General features: G+C 40.3%; 1 protein-coding gene across 2 annotated transcripts in view; it reads left to right on the top strand.

The window, feature by feature from the left end:
- Nucleotides 1-18,195, top strand: part of LOC117438217 (transportin-1-like) — a 104,517-nt gene that overhangs the window by 60,141 nt on the left and 26,181 nt on the right. For both annotated transcript variants that reach the window (XM_034073704.1, XM_034073705.1), the window contains exons 6-11: nucleotides 629-762; nucleotides 2,839-2,920; nucleotides 3,628-3,750; nucleotides 8,496-8,614; nucleotides 12,919-12,979; nucleotides 14,201-14,372. In XM_034073704.1, coding sequence (XP_033929595.1) covers nucleotides 629-762; nucleotides 2,839-2,920; nucleotides 3,628-3,750; nucleotides 8,496-8,614; nucleotides 12,919-12,979; nucleotides 14,201-14,372 — 691 coding nt within the window. The remainder of the gene's footprint in view (nucleotides 1-628; nucleotides 763-2,838; nucleotides 2,921-3,627; nucleotides 3,751-8,495; nucleotides 8,615-12,918; nucleotides 12,980-14,200; nucleotides 14,373-18,195) is intronic.

Here is an 18,195-nt window from a genome sequence, read left to right as displayed (position 1 = left end):
TGATTTTTAAAAAATAAAAGGCTGTGATCACACAATTTTAATTACTTGATGCTGTGAAGCCTTTTGTATAAAATAATCCTTAGAGATATGACAAGTGGTCCAAGATGTCTTGCTGTTATGTAGTGTTTTAGTGCCACTTTCTTAAGAAAGAAGAAAAAAAAACAACAAAAAACAACTCAGAAAATCCACAACCAACCCTTGGAAATGAAACTCAAATTGACCATCATGTCCAGAGTTCTATTTTGCCCTATAAAAAAACATTAAAGGAAATAAAATTGTATATGAAATTAACTTGGATGCATCTTTAATTTGTCATTTAGTTTTCAAATAAGATTTTGCTTTTAACCTTTTTAAAAAATATGATTGAATAAATGAGCATTGAATACTAAAAATTGTCACTTAACTTATGGATAGTTTGAGAGCTTATAGATGACAGTATAAAGTGCTTAAATAAAAAGCTTTAACAATGTTTTAATTTAACTCCATGTTTCATTAGCTACTTTTATTGTGGTGGTGTGCTAAAATTGCCTGTTCTGTACAAACCTTAAAATGTTGCTTTCTTCAAAATGTAAATTAACAGGTTTTGAGGTTTGCAGGTTTTTGTTTGTTTTTTTTTTTTTTTTAACAGGGTGCATTTGGTGCTCTTCAGAAGATATGTGAAGATTCTGCTGAAATTTTAGATAGTGATGTATTGGACCGACCACTCAATATCATGATACCTAAATTCTTGCAGTTCTTCAAGCACAGAAGTCCAAAAATAAGGTAAGTTTGGGTTTTGTACTAAAGTTACCTGTTAAAAATTTATTTACATGAGCAGTGAGGTTGATATTTTGTAGATCAGTTTAAAGCATACTTAGTTTTTTTTAATTGATACTGCATATGCAAGTTGCGAGAAGGCACAGAGATGTCACGTGTCATTAATTTCCACATTTATCTGCTTAGTTAACAGATCAGCCTCACCTCTTTATACATCTTCCAATCTCAAATTTGTTTGACTTTGAAAATCAAACTGTTTCTTTTAAGATTTTGCATTTTATCATGGAAGCTGCAGTGCTGTGATTAAAATTTCATATTATGATTAGAAAACATTTATTTTGTAATGACTGCAGCAATAGGAGAGTAAAAAAATGTTTGTTATCACTTTCTGAGTTCTTGCAGAAAGTATTTTTCTGCTTAAACTGCACTTAGAAAGCTCTTTATCTTTCAGCTGAATCAAATTAAAGGGGTTCAGCATCTTTTTACTTTAATACAGTATTAATCTCTTCAAAGTAATAGGAGTATAGAATAGAAGAAAAATTAACTTGTTATTGCTAATATTTGTCAACAAGAACAGTAGCATTTACCCTGAAATAAGCCAGCGATATGCCCTCACCTGGAGCCCTGTGTCCATTTCTGTGCTTATCAGTACAGGAGAGACATGGAGCTCCTGGAGCTAGTCCAGTGAAGTTCCACAAGGATGATGAAAGGTCTGTAGCCTCTTTTCTAGGAGGAAACCCTGAGGGAGCTGGGACTGTTCAGACTAAAGAACAGAAGACTCTGGGGATACCTTGTCAATGCATGTAAATGTCTGAAGGGAGGGTGTAAACAAGACTGAGCCAGGCTCTTTTTAGACAACCCAGTGACAGGACAAGAGGCAATGGACAAAAACTGAACCACATGCAGTTCTGCCTTAACATCAGGAAATACTTTTTCTTACTTGTGAGGTTGATCAAGTGCTGGTTGCCTAGAGAAGATGGTGGAGTCCCCATCCTTGGAAATATTCAAAAGCTGTTGGGATGTGGGCCTGTGCAACCAGCTCTAGGTGTCCCTACTTGAGCAAGAATGTCCAACCTCAACCATTCAGTGTGATTCCATGAAATAAGTTTTATAACTCCTGTTTGAAAATCATATTGAAAGATTCTTGGAGGCAGCAATTATTGCCAATGTTAGTAGATGGTGCAGACTCAAAGGAAGAGTATAACTAAGAATATAGCATTATAGGATTTAAATAAGATATAGAAACTCACCTAAAATGCATGTGCACTAAGAAAAATATATAACAAAGCATGAACTTGCACTTGTGGAAAAATAAGCTTAATTGGAGCTGAGAAAGATGGAGGAAATACTCATTTTTTTCTTATCACATTAAAAACAGTCTTTTACTTTTTGTCTGCTGTGATGTTTGTGTCTTTGAGAAAATTAAAACAGTTTCAACTTAAAGTAGATCACCTGCTGACCCATAGCTTGGTTTCAGTACACAGTGCTGAAGTATAAAAAATATTGGTAGTGTCAGTAAAATATTTTATGTTTAAATCTGTCAAGAGACAACTTTTGAACATTGTTTTATGAGACTTTCTTCCAATAAATGTCTGAACAGACTAGATGTTTGGAGTTACGTTCGTGCTAAAATTTCACTGTGTTGACTTGTATAGAAATTTTAATATCAGAGAAGATTAATAATCATAATATATGGAAACAGAACATCCTTACATGCTGTTGGGAACAAATGTACCAAACTCATCCTGCTCTGGTTTTTTATGTACTGAATGCTTTATTTAAAATCATTTATTAGATATAGAATCATAGAATAGTTAGGGTTGGAAAGGATCTTAAGATCATCTAGTTCCAACCCCCCTGCCATGGGCAGGGACACCGATATATTGGAGTATAAGGTGGTACTTAAAAATGTGGTTTAGTAATTTTTCTTTATTAACAATATAGATGTGCAGATTTGTTCCCTCTCGCTCCTTGAAAATGCTTGGACAATGTGATTTGCTTCCTAATGTTTTTGATGCGTATGTACAGTTTAGAAAATGTTTAAATAAAAATATATATGTATTTTAACTGTTCCATTTGTAGGTCTCATGCTGTTGCATGTGTCAATCAGTTTATCATCAGCAGAACTCAAGCTCTTATGTTGCACATAGATTCTTTTATTGAGGTGAGTGTGCATTCTTGGTTGTGGGGGGTTAAGTTAAATTACATAACTGATTTATTAAGAGCTTTGAGTAATGTTTTACAACCACCATTACACCCAAACTTGACACTGCTGTCTTCCCATTATCTTCAGTCCCCATTGACCAAAGTTCATTTTGTATGCTTATGCTCAGGTTAGATTACTCTCAATCCAAGAAACAGTATTTCGAAAAATGCTTCCTTTTCATAAATAGGAGAAACTCTTGTTGCATAAAGGTACTGGCAGTAGTCTGTCACTTACCTGTGATGGAGAGTTCAGGACAGGGATCATCATGTCACTGAGTCTGGATGACGGGTCTCTCGGAATACTTCTACTGATTAAAAGGGTGTTATTTGGGTTATCTAGAGTACGTTATTTACTGCTGTTATGTACTGAAGGAGTTTTCTAGCTTCAGAACTTCATTAATGTTTAGGGTAAAAAAATAATTCAGGAAATAATGTTCTTCTGTCTAATGTACACATGACCAAAACACTGGTAACAATGCACATCGAGAGTCTGAAGAGTTCATTTGCTAAACCATATATCTTTAAGAAATAATATGGTATTTTTAGGTGTGGGATGGAAGGGTACAGAAGTACATGTTTGCATATTTAGTTTGCCAGTCATATCAACTTCAATACAAGTTGAACTAGATTAATTGAGGCTTTTCAATTGATATTACTTTCTAACAGAATCTTTTTGCACTGGCTGGTGACGAGGAGCCCGAAGTACGTAAAAATGTTTGCCGTGCTCTGGTAATGTTGCTGGAAGTTCGAATGGATCGCCTGCTTCCTCATATGATTAGTATAGTTGATGTGAGTCTCATTTCTCAGATTGTGTGCTGTAACATGTTCGGGGTTGTAGAAATAATAACAAATTAAAAGCATTCATCAGAACAGGTATGTAACTCTTCTGCTTGCCTACTCTTCATTTTCCTTCAAGACTGAGGTTGCGAAAGTTTCTTTCTAGCTAATTACCAACTTGACATTGTATTTGACAATGTATATGTCAGTTGTTCATACTTCATTAAGTTAATTGATCCTAAAATAGCCAGGATCAGCCATACCATGGAGCAGCCAGGTGTTGCCTGACCACAAGAAGATCATGTGAAAAATTCTAGTTCTAGTGCTGATACTGCTACAGTTTACACATTGAAGCTCTCACCTTTTTTTTGAATCTTTTGACAACAAGGATAAGGAATGTTATTTTACATAGCTGAAATTCTCTTTGAGCTGCTAATGAAACTGCCTGCCATTACATTCAGTTCTATAGGTTAGTGTCATTTGATAGTTTCTTTATCATTCTAGATTGGTACAGACTGGCCTACCAGAGGGCCAATCAGATGGTTTTTGTCTGCTCAACTGCTTGAGTTGTAATTTCCATATTTCTGGGAAATATTGGCAGTTTCTAGTTGCCTTTACATAGACTACTTGCTAGACTGGAAATATAGCAAAGATCAATATGTTTCTAATGGAGATTTCATGTTAACAAGTCGGTCATAACTCAGTGTCAAATTCCATAAGGGCTAGGTCTAGACTACATGAAGAAGGTGTTTTTTGTTGGTTTGTTGTTTTCTTTTTGTTGTTGGTAGTGGTTTTTTGGGTTTTTTTTCTTCTGGACAAAGGCATTAAAGAGGCATAAAATTGAGGTGACCCATTGTGGCATATTGTGACAGGACTCGGGTTGGTGAAGATACCGAGACAAAGCTTTATTACAATCAAGCCCTTTTATCCCCTTGTTCAGTGCTTTCCCAACATGCACAAGCATGCCACGTTCAATCTCATTGGATTCTGTGAAAATCCCCTAGGTTAAACACACACACAATAGTCCAATCACAATGTTGATCATGCGCTGTTCACGTGATGACAGTTCTGCCTTCTTGCTTCCCATCTTGCCATGTCCTCTGACCTTCAGCTGAAATTCTTTGTTACATCAACATCCTGTCTTATTGCCCCAAGGCTCGTTTTGTTACATTTTCTGTGTTTCAACATCCTAACTTATCGTCCCAAGGCTTGTTCGGTATCAAGGCCTCAGAGCTTGTTTTCAGTGTTGCTTAAGCTCATCATGCAAATCCTATTGCCTTCACCTCCCACAACCCACAACAGCCTTGGCCTACTGTCTAGTCTTCCTATGTGTTGTCTTGAATTCCATGACACCAACCCTGGCAAATATCATAGAATGGTCCTATCCCTATAGGCCCTTGTAAAAAGTGCCTCTCCAGATTTCTTGTCAGCCCCTTTAGGCACTAGAAGCTGCTCTAAAGTCTCTCCAGAGCCTTCTCTTCTCCAGGCTGAACAAGCCCAGCTCTCTCAGCCTGTCTCCAGAGTAGAGGTTCTCCAGCCCTTGGAGCATCTTCATGGCCTCCTCTGGACCTGCTTTAACAAGTTCATGTCCTTCTTATGTTGGGAGCCCCAGAGCTGAACATAATACTCCAGATGGTGACTCACAAGAGCAGAGGGAGAGAATCCCCTCCCTCAACCTGCTGGTCATGCTTCTTTTGATGCAGCCCAGGGTGCAGTTGGCTTTCTGGGCTGCAAGCACACACTGGTGGGTCATGTTGGACTTTTTATCAACCAACACCCCCAAGTCCTTCTCAGAGCTGCTCTCAATCCATTCTTCACCCAGCCTGTAGTTGTGCTTGGGATTGCTCTGACCCAGGTGCAGGACTTTGCACTTGGCACTGTTGAACTTTGTGAGGTTTGCGTTGACCCACCTCTCAAGTGTGTCAAGGTCCCTCTGGGTGGCATCCCTTCCCTCCAATGTGTTGACTGCACAACACAACTTGATGTTGTTGTCAAACTTTCTGAGGGTGCACTCAATCCCACTGTCCGTGTTGCTGACGAAGATGTTGAACACCACCAGTCCCAATACTAACCCCTGCGGAACATCACTGATCTCCACTTGGACATGGAGCTGTTGACCACAATGCTCTGCATGAGGCCATCCAGCCAATTCTTTATCTATTGGGTAGTCCATTTGTCAAATCCACATCTCTCCAGTTTAGAGAGAAGGATGTCGTGCAGAATAGTGTCAAATGCCTTGCAAAAGTCCAGGTAGATGATGTCAGCTGCTCTTCCCTTAACCACCAATGCTGTCACCCCATCATAGAAGGCCACCAAAATTGGTCAGGCATGATTTGCCCTTAGTGAAGCCATTTTTGCTGTCACCAACCGCCTCCCTATTTTCCATGTGCCTCAGCATAGTTTCCAGGAGGATCTACTCCATGATCTTGTTGGGCACTGAGGTGAAACTGACTAGTCTCTAGTTCCCCAGGTCTTCCTTGTTTCCTTTTTAAAAATGGGATTTATTTTTTCCCTTTTTCCAGTCAGCAGGAACTACACCGGATTGCCATGACTTCTCAAATATGATGGATAATGGCTTGGCAACTAAATCATCCAGTTCCCTCAGGACCCATAAATACATCTTCAGGTCCCATGGACTTGTGCACCTTCAGGTTCCTTTGATGATTTGGAACCTGATCTTCTCCTACAGCAGGTGGTTCTTCATTCCCCCACTCTCTGCCTTTGCCTTCTGCAACTCCAGTGGCTGGAGTTGTTGCCAGTGAAGACCGAGGCAAAATTCATGGCAGGGTGTTGACGCAGGAGTCACGGACAATGTGGAGACGGTCAATGTGATCAAGCGATTGCCAAAGTTTGTTCAGATACAGTGCTCCTTTTATACCCTTACACCCTTAGGTTTCTTATGTAACAGCCTTGGATACTGAGCTCTAATTGGTTAGTCTAGAGGTTACTACCGTTTACAAAGCTAATGTTTATAACTTGTTATAATTGCGATTAAATACCTTACTCTAAAAATACAGGGGGAAACTACAACCTTGGCAGAGATAATTCTCTGCACGTTTTCAGTGGAAAATTACAGAGGAATAACAAGACAACTGACCTTGCTTATGCCTGCCAAAAATCTTCTTACTTTACAGTAATAAGGCTCAGGGTATTGGAATCGCTCACTACGTGGCCTTGGCTCTTTAAGAATTCCCACAGCAGGGGGGTTGGAACTAGATGATATTAAGGTCCTTTCCAACCCTAACCTATGATTCTATGAGTACCTTGGACTTATCCAAATCCTGGGTAACCAGTTCTCCCGTTTCCTTCTGGAGAGGGCCTACATTTCCCCTTGTCTTCTTTTAATTCCCTGTGTACCTATAGAAGTTTTTCTTGTTGCCCTTAATGTCCCTGGCCAGATTTAATTCTGTCAGGTCTTTAGCTTTCCTAACCTGATCTCTGGCTGCTCAGAGAATTACTCTGTATTCCTCCCAGGCTACCTGTCCTTGCTTCCACCCTCTGTAGGCTTCCCTTTTGTGTTGGAGTTCATTCATGTTCTCATGTAACATGTTACAAGTAGGGATAGTTGTTTCTTAGGTGTTGTTTTTGGGTTGGTTTTTTTTTTTTGGTTGGTTGGTTTTGGTTGCTGTCTTTTTTTGAGAGAGAGAATAAAGCTTTGGAGATTTTATTGTCAACAAGTGATAACTTCTCTGGCTCTTCACCCTCCTAAGATCAGTAAGGACTTTGCAGGTATAAATGATGTCACCAACCAGAAATAAAAACAAGTTTGGGTTCTCACTGTATCTGGTATTTTGTTGGGAAAACTATTGCCAGGCTGCTTCTCTACAGAAGACAGTAGTAGTGGATTTTTGTTCTGTAACAAAGTTTAGACCTCTCCCCTGTTTCAGGGCTACTGTGTACTGTTACTGTTTTCTCCATTTCTGTATACACATTGGTATGTGCAAATGTAATATCCCAGAACTGACTACTGTTCAACATGAGTCTGGTTTTGCCCCTTTGAAGCTTGAATATCTCCAAGCTGAATGCTGCTGATGGTGGCTGCTGTAACTGAAGGAAGTCTTAAAAAGAAACTTGTATCCATAAGCCTAAAGAAAAGGCTTATAGAGAATCACTTTTAAAGTAGCTAAGAATATTAATGATGCAGTAGTGATTTAAAGACAGAAGGTATTGGCCAGCATCATGCTTTTGAAGCAGGCAATTTTAGTATTAGCTTTCTTGCTAAGTTCCTGGAGCATGTAGGAATGGTTGAATTTTTATTTCAGTGGGTTGTTTGAGCATGTTCTTCTATTTGAGCAGATGTGTATTTTTTGTGGGTTTTTTTGGTTTGGGTTTTTGGGCTTTTTTTTTTTCTCCTTCCTTTGAGAACATGACAACAGGATATGTCAGGAGTAGACTGACCTAACAGATTTCAGTTATTAGATTTCATTTGCGTGTTCACATTCCTGTTCTCAGGAAACTGCTGTTTATTATCTTGGGTCTCTGTCTGTAGTTTCTTGGTAATAGCATTCTCACAAAAGCAGTTAAGAAACTTAGAATATGAATCACCTGGCATTAAGAAATAAGTCTCTTGGCTTATTCTCACCATAGCTTTGAATAGTCTCTTATATATATTTCTTCCTCTTGCCTCAAAGAAACAAAATTACTCTGGTAGTGTATTCTGTTTTTGCAAACACATTTTCCAATTTTGATAGTGTCTTCTGGGCCCTTAAAACTTACAGAAGTTTTTGTTTTGGTTTTTTTTTTTATATATTATGTAGTATATGCTTCAAAGGACCCAAGACCAAGATGAAAACGTGGCTTTGGAGGCTTGTGAGTTTTGGCTGACTTTGGCTGACCAGCCAATTTGTAAAGATGTATTATGTCGGCATCTCACTAAGTAAGTATTAGGAATTAAAACTCCTAGTTAATTTGAAATAGCCACCTTTAAACTTCAGTTGACTTGTTCCTGGTTACTCTTATGGAGTCTGTATCTAATTTCTTGTATGCTTAGGAGTTTTCTGTAGCTAGTTCTTGTACACAAAAGTCACTGAAAAGACTTCTAAGTATTTCAGAGTCAGCTCCAGAAACAACCTGTGTCCTTTGCCTCATCAAGTATATCCAGGTCCCTGAGTGAAAGCAATGCCACAAGTGTGTTTGCCTTTACCTGAAGCAGGAATAACCCAGACTGTCTTCCCCAGCAGATTTTTTACGCGCACCACAGGAACTTTATGCCCCTCTACAGTACTTAAAAAATCTGCTTGGGCTGTGTCAGCCCTGTTGGCAGATTCCCTGTTGTTTACCAACCAGGTGGCCTTTGCTAAATGCGTATCCCAATGTTTGAATGTCCCACCACCCATTGCTCTCAGTATATTTTCTAACATCCTATTGTACCGTTTGATTTTCCCAGAGGCTGGTGCATGGTAGGGGATGTGTTTGAGTTTTAAACATCTGTATGCCTGCAACAGTGCTCATAACTTTTCCAGACTAATGTGAATACTTCTGCAATAGGAAATGAATTCTTCAGTGTTCCCAGTAAATGGAGACTAGTTTTGACATGCATGGAAGGGTTTTGAAAATACTAGAGCAGTTTTGTCTGTGATTCTGTTCTTCCAGTCAAGATATAGAAGAGATGCATTCTTTTCAGCAAAAATGACCATTTTAGATGTAAAGCTTTTTTTTTAAAAAAAGGGGTGTTTGTCAAAATTTCAGTTTTCATAAGCAATTAGCAGAGAATTGAGATCAAAACACTTACTGTAGCCATACAGGAATAGGTGTTGAAAACAGGAGAGCCAATGTTATGAGAAATTATTTTTAGGTTTTAAAATGTTTTTTCTTAAATACTACTTTTAATATTAAATATCCACATATTAATACTAGTCAATTTCTCAGTATAAAACTTAAACAACTTCTGGCCTACATGAACACTGACGTTGCAACAGCTTCATCCTTGGTTGTGTTGGATTTTTTAAGGAACTTTTAAATTTCTAGAAAAAGAGGTAAGAGTAACATTACATGTCTTTCAGCATCATGTTTGTTGGCGAGTCCTTTTTGACTAGGGAGCTATATAAATTTGCCAGTACCTGATGATAATCTTAAATTATTTTTATATTAAGTGGGAGAAGATCCTATCCAACCTGATTGTTTAATATCTTGTTCTATTTTGTTCCTATAGGATTTCTTAAAAAATATATAGCTCCTGCATACTTCATGAAGTATGCTGCAGAAAATGTCAACAAATGTGTGTTAATCTGAATAGTTACTATCCTTTCAATAAAAGTTCAGGTGGTAATGCACCTTTGAGATGTGTGAATAATATCGCTGGCCTGAGTACCTTCAGAAGCAATACTCCTCAGCTGCAGAATTGCAGAATATGCTGAGTCTGAGAAGAATATATTGAGTCTGTCACTGTTGCTGGGTCCAGCAAGTAGTAGCTTGATTTGGCTTATAATACTTATTTATATTTTTATTGATTTATTTTTGTAGTGAATGTGGTTTTATCTGTGTATTTCCCCCAGTACTTTTTCTTCTTTTCTTTTTTTATTCTGAATTGGAGAGACATCAATTTGATAGGCGGACCACTCAGTGGATAAAGAACTGCATGGATGGTCGCACTCAAAGAGTTGTGGTCAACGGTTCAATGTCCGGCTGGAGATCAGTAACGAGTGGTGTCCCTCAGGGATCGGTGTTGGGATCGGTCTTGTTTAACATCTTTGTTGGTGACATGGACAGTGGGATTGAGTGTGCCCTCAGCAAGTTTGCCGATGACACCAAGCTGTGTGGTTCAGTTGATACACTGGAGGGAAGGAATGCCATTCAAAGGGACCTTGACAGGCTTGTGAGGTGGGCTGATGCCAACCTCATGAAGTTTAACCGTGACAAGTGCAAGGTCCTACACCTGGGTTGGAGCAATCCCAGGCACAGCTACAGGTTGGGCAAAAAGGAAATTCAGTGCAGCCCTGCGGAGAAGGACTTGGGGGTGTTGGTCGATGAGAAAATGAACATGAGCAAGCAGTGTGCGCTTACAGCCCAGAAAGCCAACCGTATTCTGGGCTGCATCAAAAGAAGTGTGACCAGCAGGTCAAAGGAGGTGATCCTGCCCCTCTACTCTGCTCTTGTGAGACCTCACTTGGAGTATTGTGTGCAGTTCTGGTGTCCTCAACATGAAAAAGAACATGGAACTGTTGGAACAAGTCCAGAGGAGGGCCACGAGGATGATCAGGGGACTGGAGTACCTCCCATATGAAGACAGGCTGAGAAAGTTGGGACTGTTCAGCCTGGAGAAGGCTGCATGGAGACCTCATAGCAGCCTTCCAGTATCTGAAGGGGGCCTACAGGGATGCTGGTGAGGGACTATTCATTAGGGGCTGTAGTGATAGGACAAGGGGTAATGGGTTGAAACTCAAACAGCAGAGTTTTAGACTGGATCTAAGGAAGAAATTCTTCACTGTTAGGGTGGTGAGGTACTGGAATGGGTTGCCCAGGGAGGTAGTGAATGCTCCACCCCTGGCAGTGTTCAAGGCCAGGTTGGATGAAGCCTTGGGTGATATGGTTTAGTTTGAGGTGTCCCTGCCCATGGCAAGGGGGTTGGAACTAGATGATCTTAAGGTCCTTTCCAACCCTAACTATTCTATGATTGTATGATTCTATTTCATACATCAAGAACATTGGAGTCCCGTGGCCATAACCAGTTGAATAAATAAGTGAGTTCTATTATGGCCTAATGACACGACTAATATCAAGATCTCTGCAGTGTTGAGGACTTGTCTTAAGGGATGATACTTGAATTTATCACAAAAGGATAGGAGGGCTTAATATATTTAGGCTTACATGCCAAAGTCTTTCCACAGGGCTGCTTTCCAGCCTCTAATCCCCTAATTTGTATGTATATTGAAACAAGGGGAACACAAAAATGGAATATATGAACCTTTAGAATTAGTTTTAAGCAATGTTAAGTTCAATGGCTTTGTAACAGTAGCAGTGGAAAATTACTGAGGTGCATAATACATAGAAAAAAATAGAGTACAGACAGAGAACATACTGGCACAAGATAAATCGTTAGAGTTGATGTAGTCTTAAGAAAAACAGTCTAGAAAAACAGGACGCAGGGATAAGGAGTATCTGGGAATGGCAGGTCTCCAGGATAGGCTACGGGTAAACTAACTGATAAGTAGGAGGATAGGAGGGTTATTATGTCTCTGATGCTAACGAACCAATTAAACTGGTACAAGCATCTATTGCGCATGCTTCAGAGGCAGCCAGAAGTGATTAAGATTGTTGGAAGAAGTAAACGACCCTCAGAGACCACCACCACAATTCTGTATGCATGCGGGGAGCTTTCTGGAAAGTGATGTAATCCATACATAGCCTCATGAATATGTATGTATGCCCAGGGACTATATAAGGATGGCTTGTGTAGCAATAGGGAGACACACGTTAGGAGGAGTTATCCCCCGTGTCTCCCGGCGCTGCAATAAGGAATACCTGCTTGTCAGCTTGAAAACTTTGTTGGCAATTTTGTTCCTGGAGTTTTCTCCGAATCAATACCCAGGATTTCCTTGTCCCAGGTGCAGAATCCAGCACTTGCTTTTGTTAAATTTTATACGGTTGGTGATTGCCCAGCTCTCTAGTCTATCCAGAGCTCTCTATAAAATCTCTCTACCCTTGAGGGAGTGCACAGCTCCTCCTTATTTAGTGTCATCGGCAAACTTACATAATGTACATTCAATTCCTGCATCCACATCATTTATAAAAACGTTAAAGAGCATTGGCCCTAAAATTGAGCCCTGGAGAACCCCACTGGTGACTGGCTGACAGCCTGATATAACCCCATTTACTATATAACCCTTTGAGCCCAATCTGTCAGCCAGTTGCTCACCCAACATATTATGGACTTGTCTAGCTGTGTGCTGAACATTTTGTCCAGAAGGATACCTCCTTTAGGTTCGCTAAAATCCAAACCCCACACATCTAATGGCTTCCCTTGGTCCACTAGATAGGTGACCTTGTCATAAAAGGAAATTTACTTAAGCAGAATTTTCTCCTCATGAGCCCATCCTGCAGTCATCTGCATTGTCTGTCAATTGTTTTTCAATAACTCCCAGAATGACCTTCTCCATAGTTTTATTAGGCACTGAAGTGAGACTGACAGGCTAGTAATTACCAGAGTCTCCCTTACTGACATATATCAATATTTCTTTGTAGACTGATACCTGTGCTGATAAATGGTATGAAATATGCAGAGATTGATATTATTCTGTTGAAGGTAAGCACTGATTCCTTTTATACTCTGGAAGAATATTTGGTTGGCTTCTGACTTGTAAATCGGAATGATTGAGTTGGTAGGCCAGATCTGGTCTGTCATCTGTTCAATTGGGATTTAGCTTTCTTGGGCAAGGTGTGCTGTTCCAAAAATTAAATGTGACTGCTACCATGTTTGTTGGAAAATAATCTGTGGGCTTTCCTGCTTTGTCCCTGTCCCCTTCCACCCAACTTTGGCAGAGCTGGGATACTTTTACCCATGAATTACTGCAGCAAAGCAGCCTAAAAAAATTATCAGAATTCATTTTAATGCCCTTCTAGCTTGAACTATACAGCTTTTTTCCATCACATTTTAGAATGTCTGCATACTAGAATTTCTCTCTCTTCTTCCTTCTATAATTCATTCTTATCAAGAATAATTTCTTAATAAGAAGGATACTTCATGCTTTCGTGTGAGCTTATCTCTCTTGCTTCTATTTTCCTGTCATTTTTCTGGTAAATACTTGTCATGGTTTAAGCCCAGCTGGGAACACAGAGCCACACAGCCTCTCACTCACTCACTCCCCTCCTTCTTCCTCCCCCTGCTCCCAGAGGGATGGGGAGGAAAATCAAGAGAATGTAAGTCCCACAGTTTGAGATAAAAACAGTCCCGTAACTAAGATATAATACAAAACTCCTCCTCCTACTACCAATAATAATAATGATAAGGGAAATAACAAGGGGAGAGAATACAATTGCTCACTACCCACCGACAGATACCCAGCCTTACCCGAGGTAACTCCCCCCAGTTTATATAGCAGGCATGACATGCTGTGGTATGGAATACCCCTTTGGCTAGTTTGGGTCAGGTGTCCTGTCTCTGCTTCCTCCCAGCTTCCCATGCCCCTCCTTCCTGGCAGAGCATGAGACTGAAAAAGTCTTTGATCGGAGTAAGCATTACTTAGCAAGAACTAAAACCACTGGTGTTTTATCAGCATTGTTCCCAGCCTAAGTCGAAAACACAGCACTACAACAGCTAGTAAGAAGGAGAAAAATGACTGCTACTGCTGAACCCAGGACAATACTGTAACAGAATGCAAGAACAATGGTATATTTAGTTAGCTGGCAGCACAAGTGTGATGTGACTCTTTCATATTCTTATAAAATCTTTAAGTTTACACTGCATTCTGAACTTCCTTGAGCAATATAGTTAAACTAGTTCATCTGATAAAAATTTTGATGACAGGGGGATGTTGAAGAAGATGAAGCTATTCCAGATAGTGAACAGGATATAAGACCTCGGTTTTATCGTTCACGGACGGTAGCTCAGCAACATGAAGAAGATGGTACTGAAGATGGTAACGATGATGACAGTGATCTTGATGATGATGATGATACTCTTTCTGACTGGAATTTAAGTATGTCAAAGTAATATGTAAAATGTTTTAAAATATAGCTATTTGCATAATACAAGAGTAGGAATAAAAACAAGAGCTTGTGTATAGGAATACTGAGACTTTGCTTTTGAATATAAAAAGAATTATCTGCTGATATAATTGGTGGTTGGGGCAGAGGGTATGCCTTTTAGGTGATATTTTGGCTATATAATTGTACTGACAAAAGCTAGCCACCAGTAAGCTTATTTAAAATATGGCCAGTAGAGCTACAAACATAAACTTTGATGCAATTCAACAGAAGCTTTGGATTTTGAATTTTCATTGTTCTTAGCTTGAGGAAGCTTAATAATGCTTTATTTTACTTCAGTCTTCCCTCTAAATCTGGTTTGCGTGATAGTATTTTTTTCCTCCATTTGAACATGCTGCTACTGACAGCCATTACCAGTAGTTCTGATGTAGTGTAGATGAACATACCTTGAAGCTTATGGAACAAACAACTTTGAGGCATATCTAAAATTTTAAATTATTATTATTTTAGAGGAAAATAAGAATAAATATGCTTGCTTTTGTAAAGTATTGTTTAAAATAGTTTTAACTTCATAATGCTGTTCTTGTGGTCATTATTGTATGTACAGATTGTAGAATTAAACAAATTTTCTGAAAAACATAGCTGAAATGACAGAATGTGCCTGCGGTTCACAGTTTTTAAGATGGTGAGGAAGCTAAAGCTAACTAGGAAAGAGAGAGAACAGAACTGTTAAGAAATCTGTTTTGATGTATGTCATCTGGACTTGAAAAAATGTTTATTAGCTTAAATTCAGAATTGTGTGCCCTATTGCTTATCTAGTGTTCTATATTTGACTTCCAATTTGAACAGAGGAAATGTCAGCACAGCCTGACAGTTAGCAACATTGCTTACTAATGAGACCTGGTAACTACATACGGGAGCCTGCCTTTTTTTCCTCTAGTAGAAAGCTGAAACGGACTGAGCTTAAAGAAGTAGGTGCTGGTCTTGGGGAGTCTGTGCTGTTTATTACTGCTTTGCAGTAGAGATCTGTTCTGAGCCTTGTATGAACTTTTGTTCCAATGGATAATTTCTGACAGATTAAGAAGGAACTGAAATCATAATAAGCAAAAAAGAAAAAGGCAGTATAAATTCTTTAATACGAGCATTATTTTTCTAGACATGATAGCACCACAACAGAAAACCAGAGTAAGGATTCTGAATCATGTGTTGAAGTTTTCTGAGCTTTTTTGTGCTAAAAATATGTGATTAAAAACTTTCAAACAAATTTTGAGGTGGTGTTCTTTCTATTGTTACATCACAGAATTAGGGGTAAGATATAAAAGCTCAGAGCAGAGGTCAACAGATTTCTTTCAGTCTCTAGAGACTGATGATTTTGCCTCTTTTGCTTTGAGACACGGATCATGTTTGAACATTTTCTTTTTAATCAATTGATAATAGTTTTAGGCTATTTCTCCTCAGTTCCTCCAGTATGTGACATTCATGTCGCAGACCTTCCGTTTTCTGTATTGTTACACAATCCTGAAATTATGTAGTGTATATAATGTTGCAATATAATAACATGGTTCCTGTTGGTAATTGTTGTAATATCCCAAGTGTATAAGCCTTTTCAGCGGCTATAAAAATGATGCAAAAATGGCTTTCCTAAGAGCTGTGACTTTGTACCAGAGCACAGTGGATCCCAGAGCCACAAAGATGATTACGGGAGTGGAACACTTGCCTCACGAGGAGAGGCTGAGGGAGCTGGGTCTCTTTAGCTTGGAGGAGACTGAGGGGTGACCTCATTCATCAGTGTTTACAAATATGTAAAGGGTGGGTGTCAGGATGATGGAGCTAGGCTTTTTTCAGTGATATCCAGTGGTAGGACAAGGGGCAATGGGTGTAAAGTGGAGCATAGGAGGTTCCACGTTAACATCAGGAAGAACTTCTTTACTGTAAGAGTGACAGAGCACTGGAAAAGGTTGCCCAGGAGGTTGTGGAGTCTCCTACATTGGTGATATTCAAGGCCCGCCTGGACAAGTTCCTGCGTGATGTACTCTAGGTTACCCTGCTCTTGCAGGGGGGTTGGACTAGATGATCTTTCAGTGAGAAGAGCGTGCAGCAAGCTCACCGCCCTGGCCTTCAAGAGAGCAGACTTTGGCCACTTCAGGAACCTGCTTAGTAGGGTTCCATGGGATATAGCCCTAGAGGGCAAGGGGGCCCAAGACTCTTGGTTAATATTCAAGGGTCGCCTGCTACAAGCTCACGAATGTTGCATCCTGACTAGAAGGAAGTGCAGCTGAAGGGCCAGGAGACCACCTTGGATGGATAAGGAGCTGCTGAGAAAAATTCACAGGAAAAAAGAGTTTTATTAAAGGTGGAAGCAAGGACAGGCGGCCTGGGATGAATACAGGAATGTTGTCTGGGAAGCTAGGGACCAGGTTAGGAAAGCTAAGGCCCAGGTGGAGCTAAACTTGCCTAGGGATGTTGAAGATAACAGGAAGGGATTTTATAGGTATGTAGCAGCTAAAAAACAGACTAGGGACAATGTAGGCCCCCTCCGGAAGCTTACATGAGAACTGGCTACACAGGATTTGGAGAAGGCTGAGGTTCTGAATGACTTCTTTGCCTCGGTCTTCACTGGCAAAGGCTCTGACCGCACCACCCAAGTCTTGGAAGGCGGACACAGGGACTGTGAAAATCTAGACCTTCTGCCCGCTGTACGAGAGGATCTGGTTTGAGATCATTATAAGAACCTGAATGTACACAAGTCCATGGGACCTGATGAAATCCATCTGCGGGTTTTGAAGGAGCTGGGAAATGAAGTTGCAAAGCACTGGCCATCAGATTTGAAAAATCATGGCAGTCAGGTGAAGTTCCCGATGACTGGAAAAAGGGAAATATAACCCCCATTTTCAAGAAGGGGAAAATGAATGACCTGGGTTATTACAGACCAGTCAGTCTCACCTCTGTGCCTGGCAAAATCTGGGAGCAGATTCTCATGGAAGGCATGCTAGGGCACAAGAAAAACAACAAGGTGCTTGGTGACAGCCAGCATGGCTTTACTAGGGGAATATCCTGCCTGACCAATTTGGTGGCCTTCTATGACGGGGCTACAGAAATGATGGACAGGGGTGGAGCAGTTGATGTCATCTACCTGGACTTGTGCAAAGCATTCAACACTGTCCCACATGACATCCTTGTCTCTAAATTGGAGACATCAATTTGATAAGTGGACCACTCGGTGGATAAAGAACTGGCTGAATGGCCACATGCAAAGAGTTGTGGTCAACGGTTCAATGTCCAGCTGGAGACCAGTAACAAGTGGTGTCCCTCTGGGATGGGTGTTGGGATCGGTCTTGTTTAATATCTTTGCCAGTGACATGGACAGTGGGATTGAGTGCACCCTCAGCAAATTTGCCGATGACACCAAGCTGTGTGGTTCAGTTGATACACTGGAGGGAAGGAATGCCATCCAGAGGGACCTTGACATGCTTGTGGGGTGGGCTCATGCCAACCTCATGAAGTTTAACCGTGACAAGTGCAAGGTCCTATACCTGGGTTGGAGCAATCCCTGGCACAGCTACAGGTTGGGCAAAAAGGAAATTCAGTGCAGCACTGTGGAGAAGGACTTGGGGGTGTTGGTCGATGAGAAAATGAACATGACCCAGCAGTGTGTGCTTACAGCCCAGAAAGCCAACCGTATTCTGGCCTGCATCAAAAGAAGTGTGACCAGCAGGTCAAAGGAGAGGATCCTGCCCATCTACTCTGCTCTTGTGAGACCTCACTTGGAGTATTGTGTGCAGTTCTGGTGTCCTCAACATGAAAAAGAACATGGAA

Source organism: Melopsittacus undulatus (assembly GCF_012275295.1).
Source record: "Melopsittacus undulatus isolate bMelUnd1 chromosome W unlocalized genomic scaffold, bMelUnd1.mat.Z SUPER_W_unloc_2, whole genome shotgun sequence".
Lineage (NCBI taxonomy): Eukaryota > Metazoa > Chordata > Aves > Psittaciformes > Psittaculidae > Melopsittacus > Melopsittacus undulatus.
The sequence above is the reverse complement of the archived record's forward strand: the minus strand, read 5'-3'. Positions and strand labels throughout refer to the sequence as shown.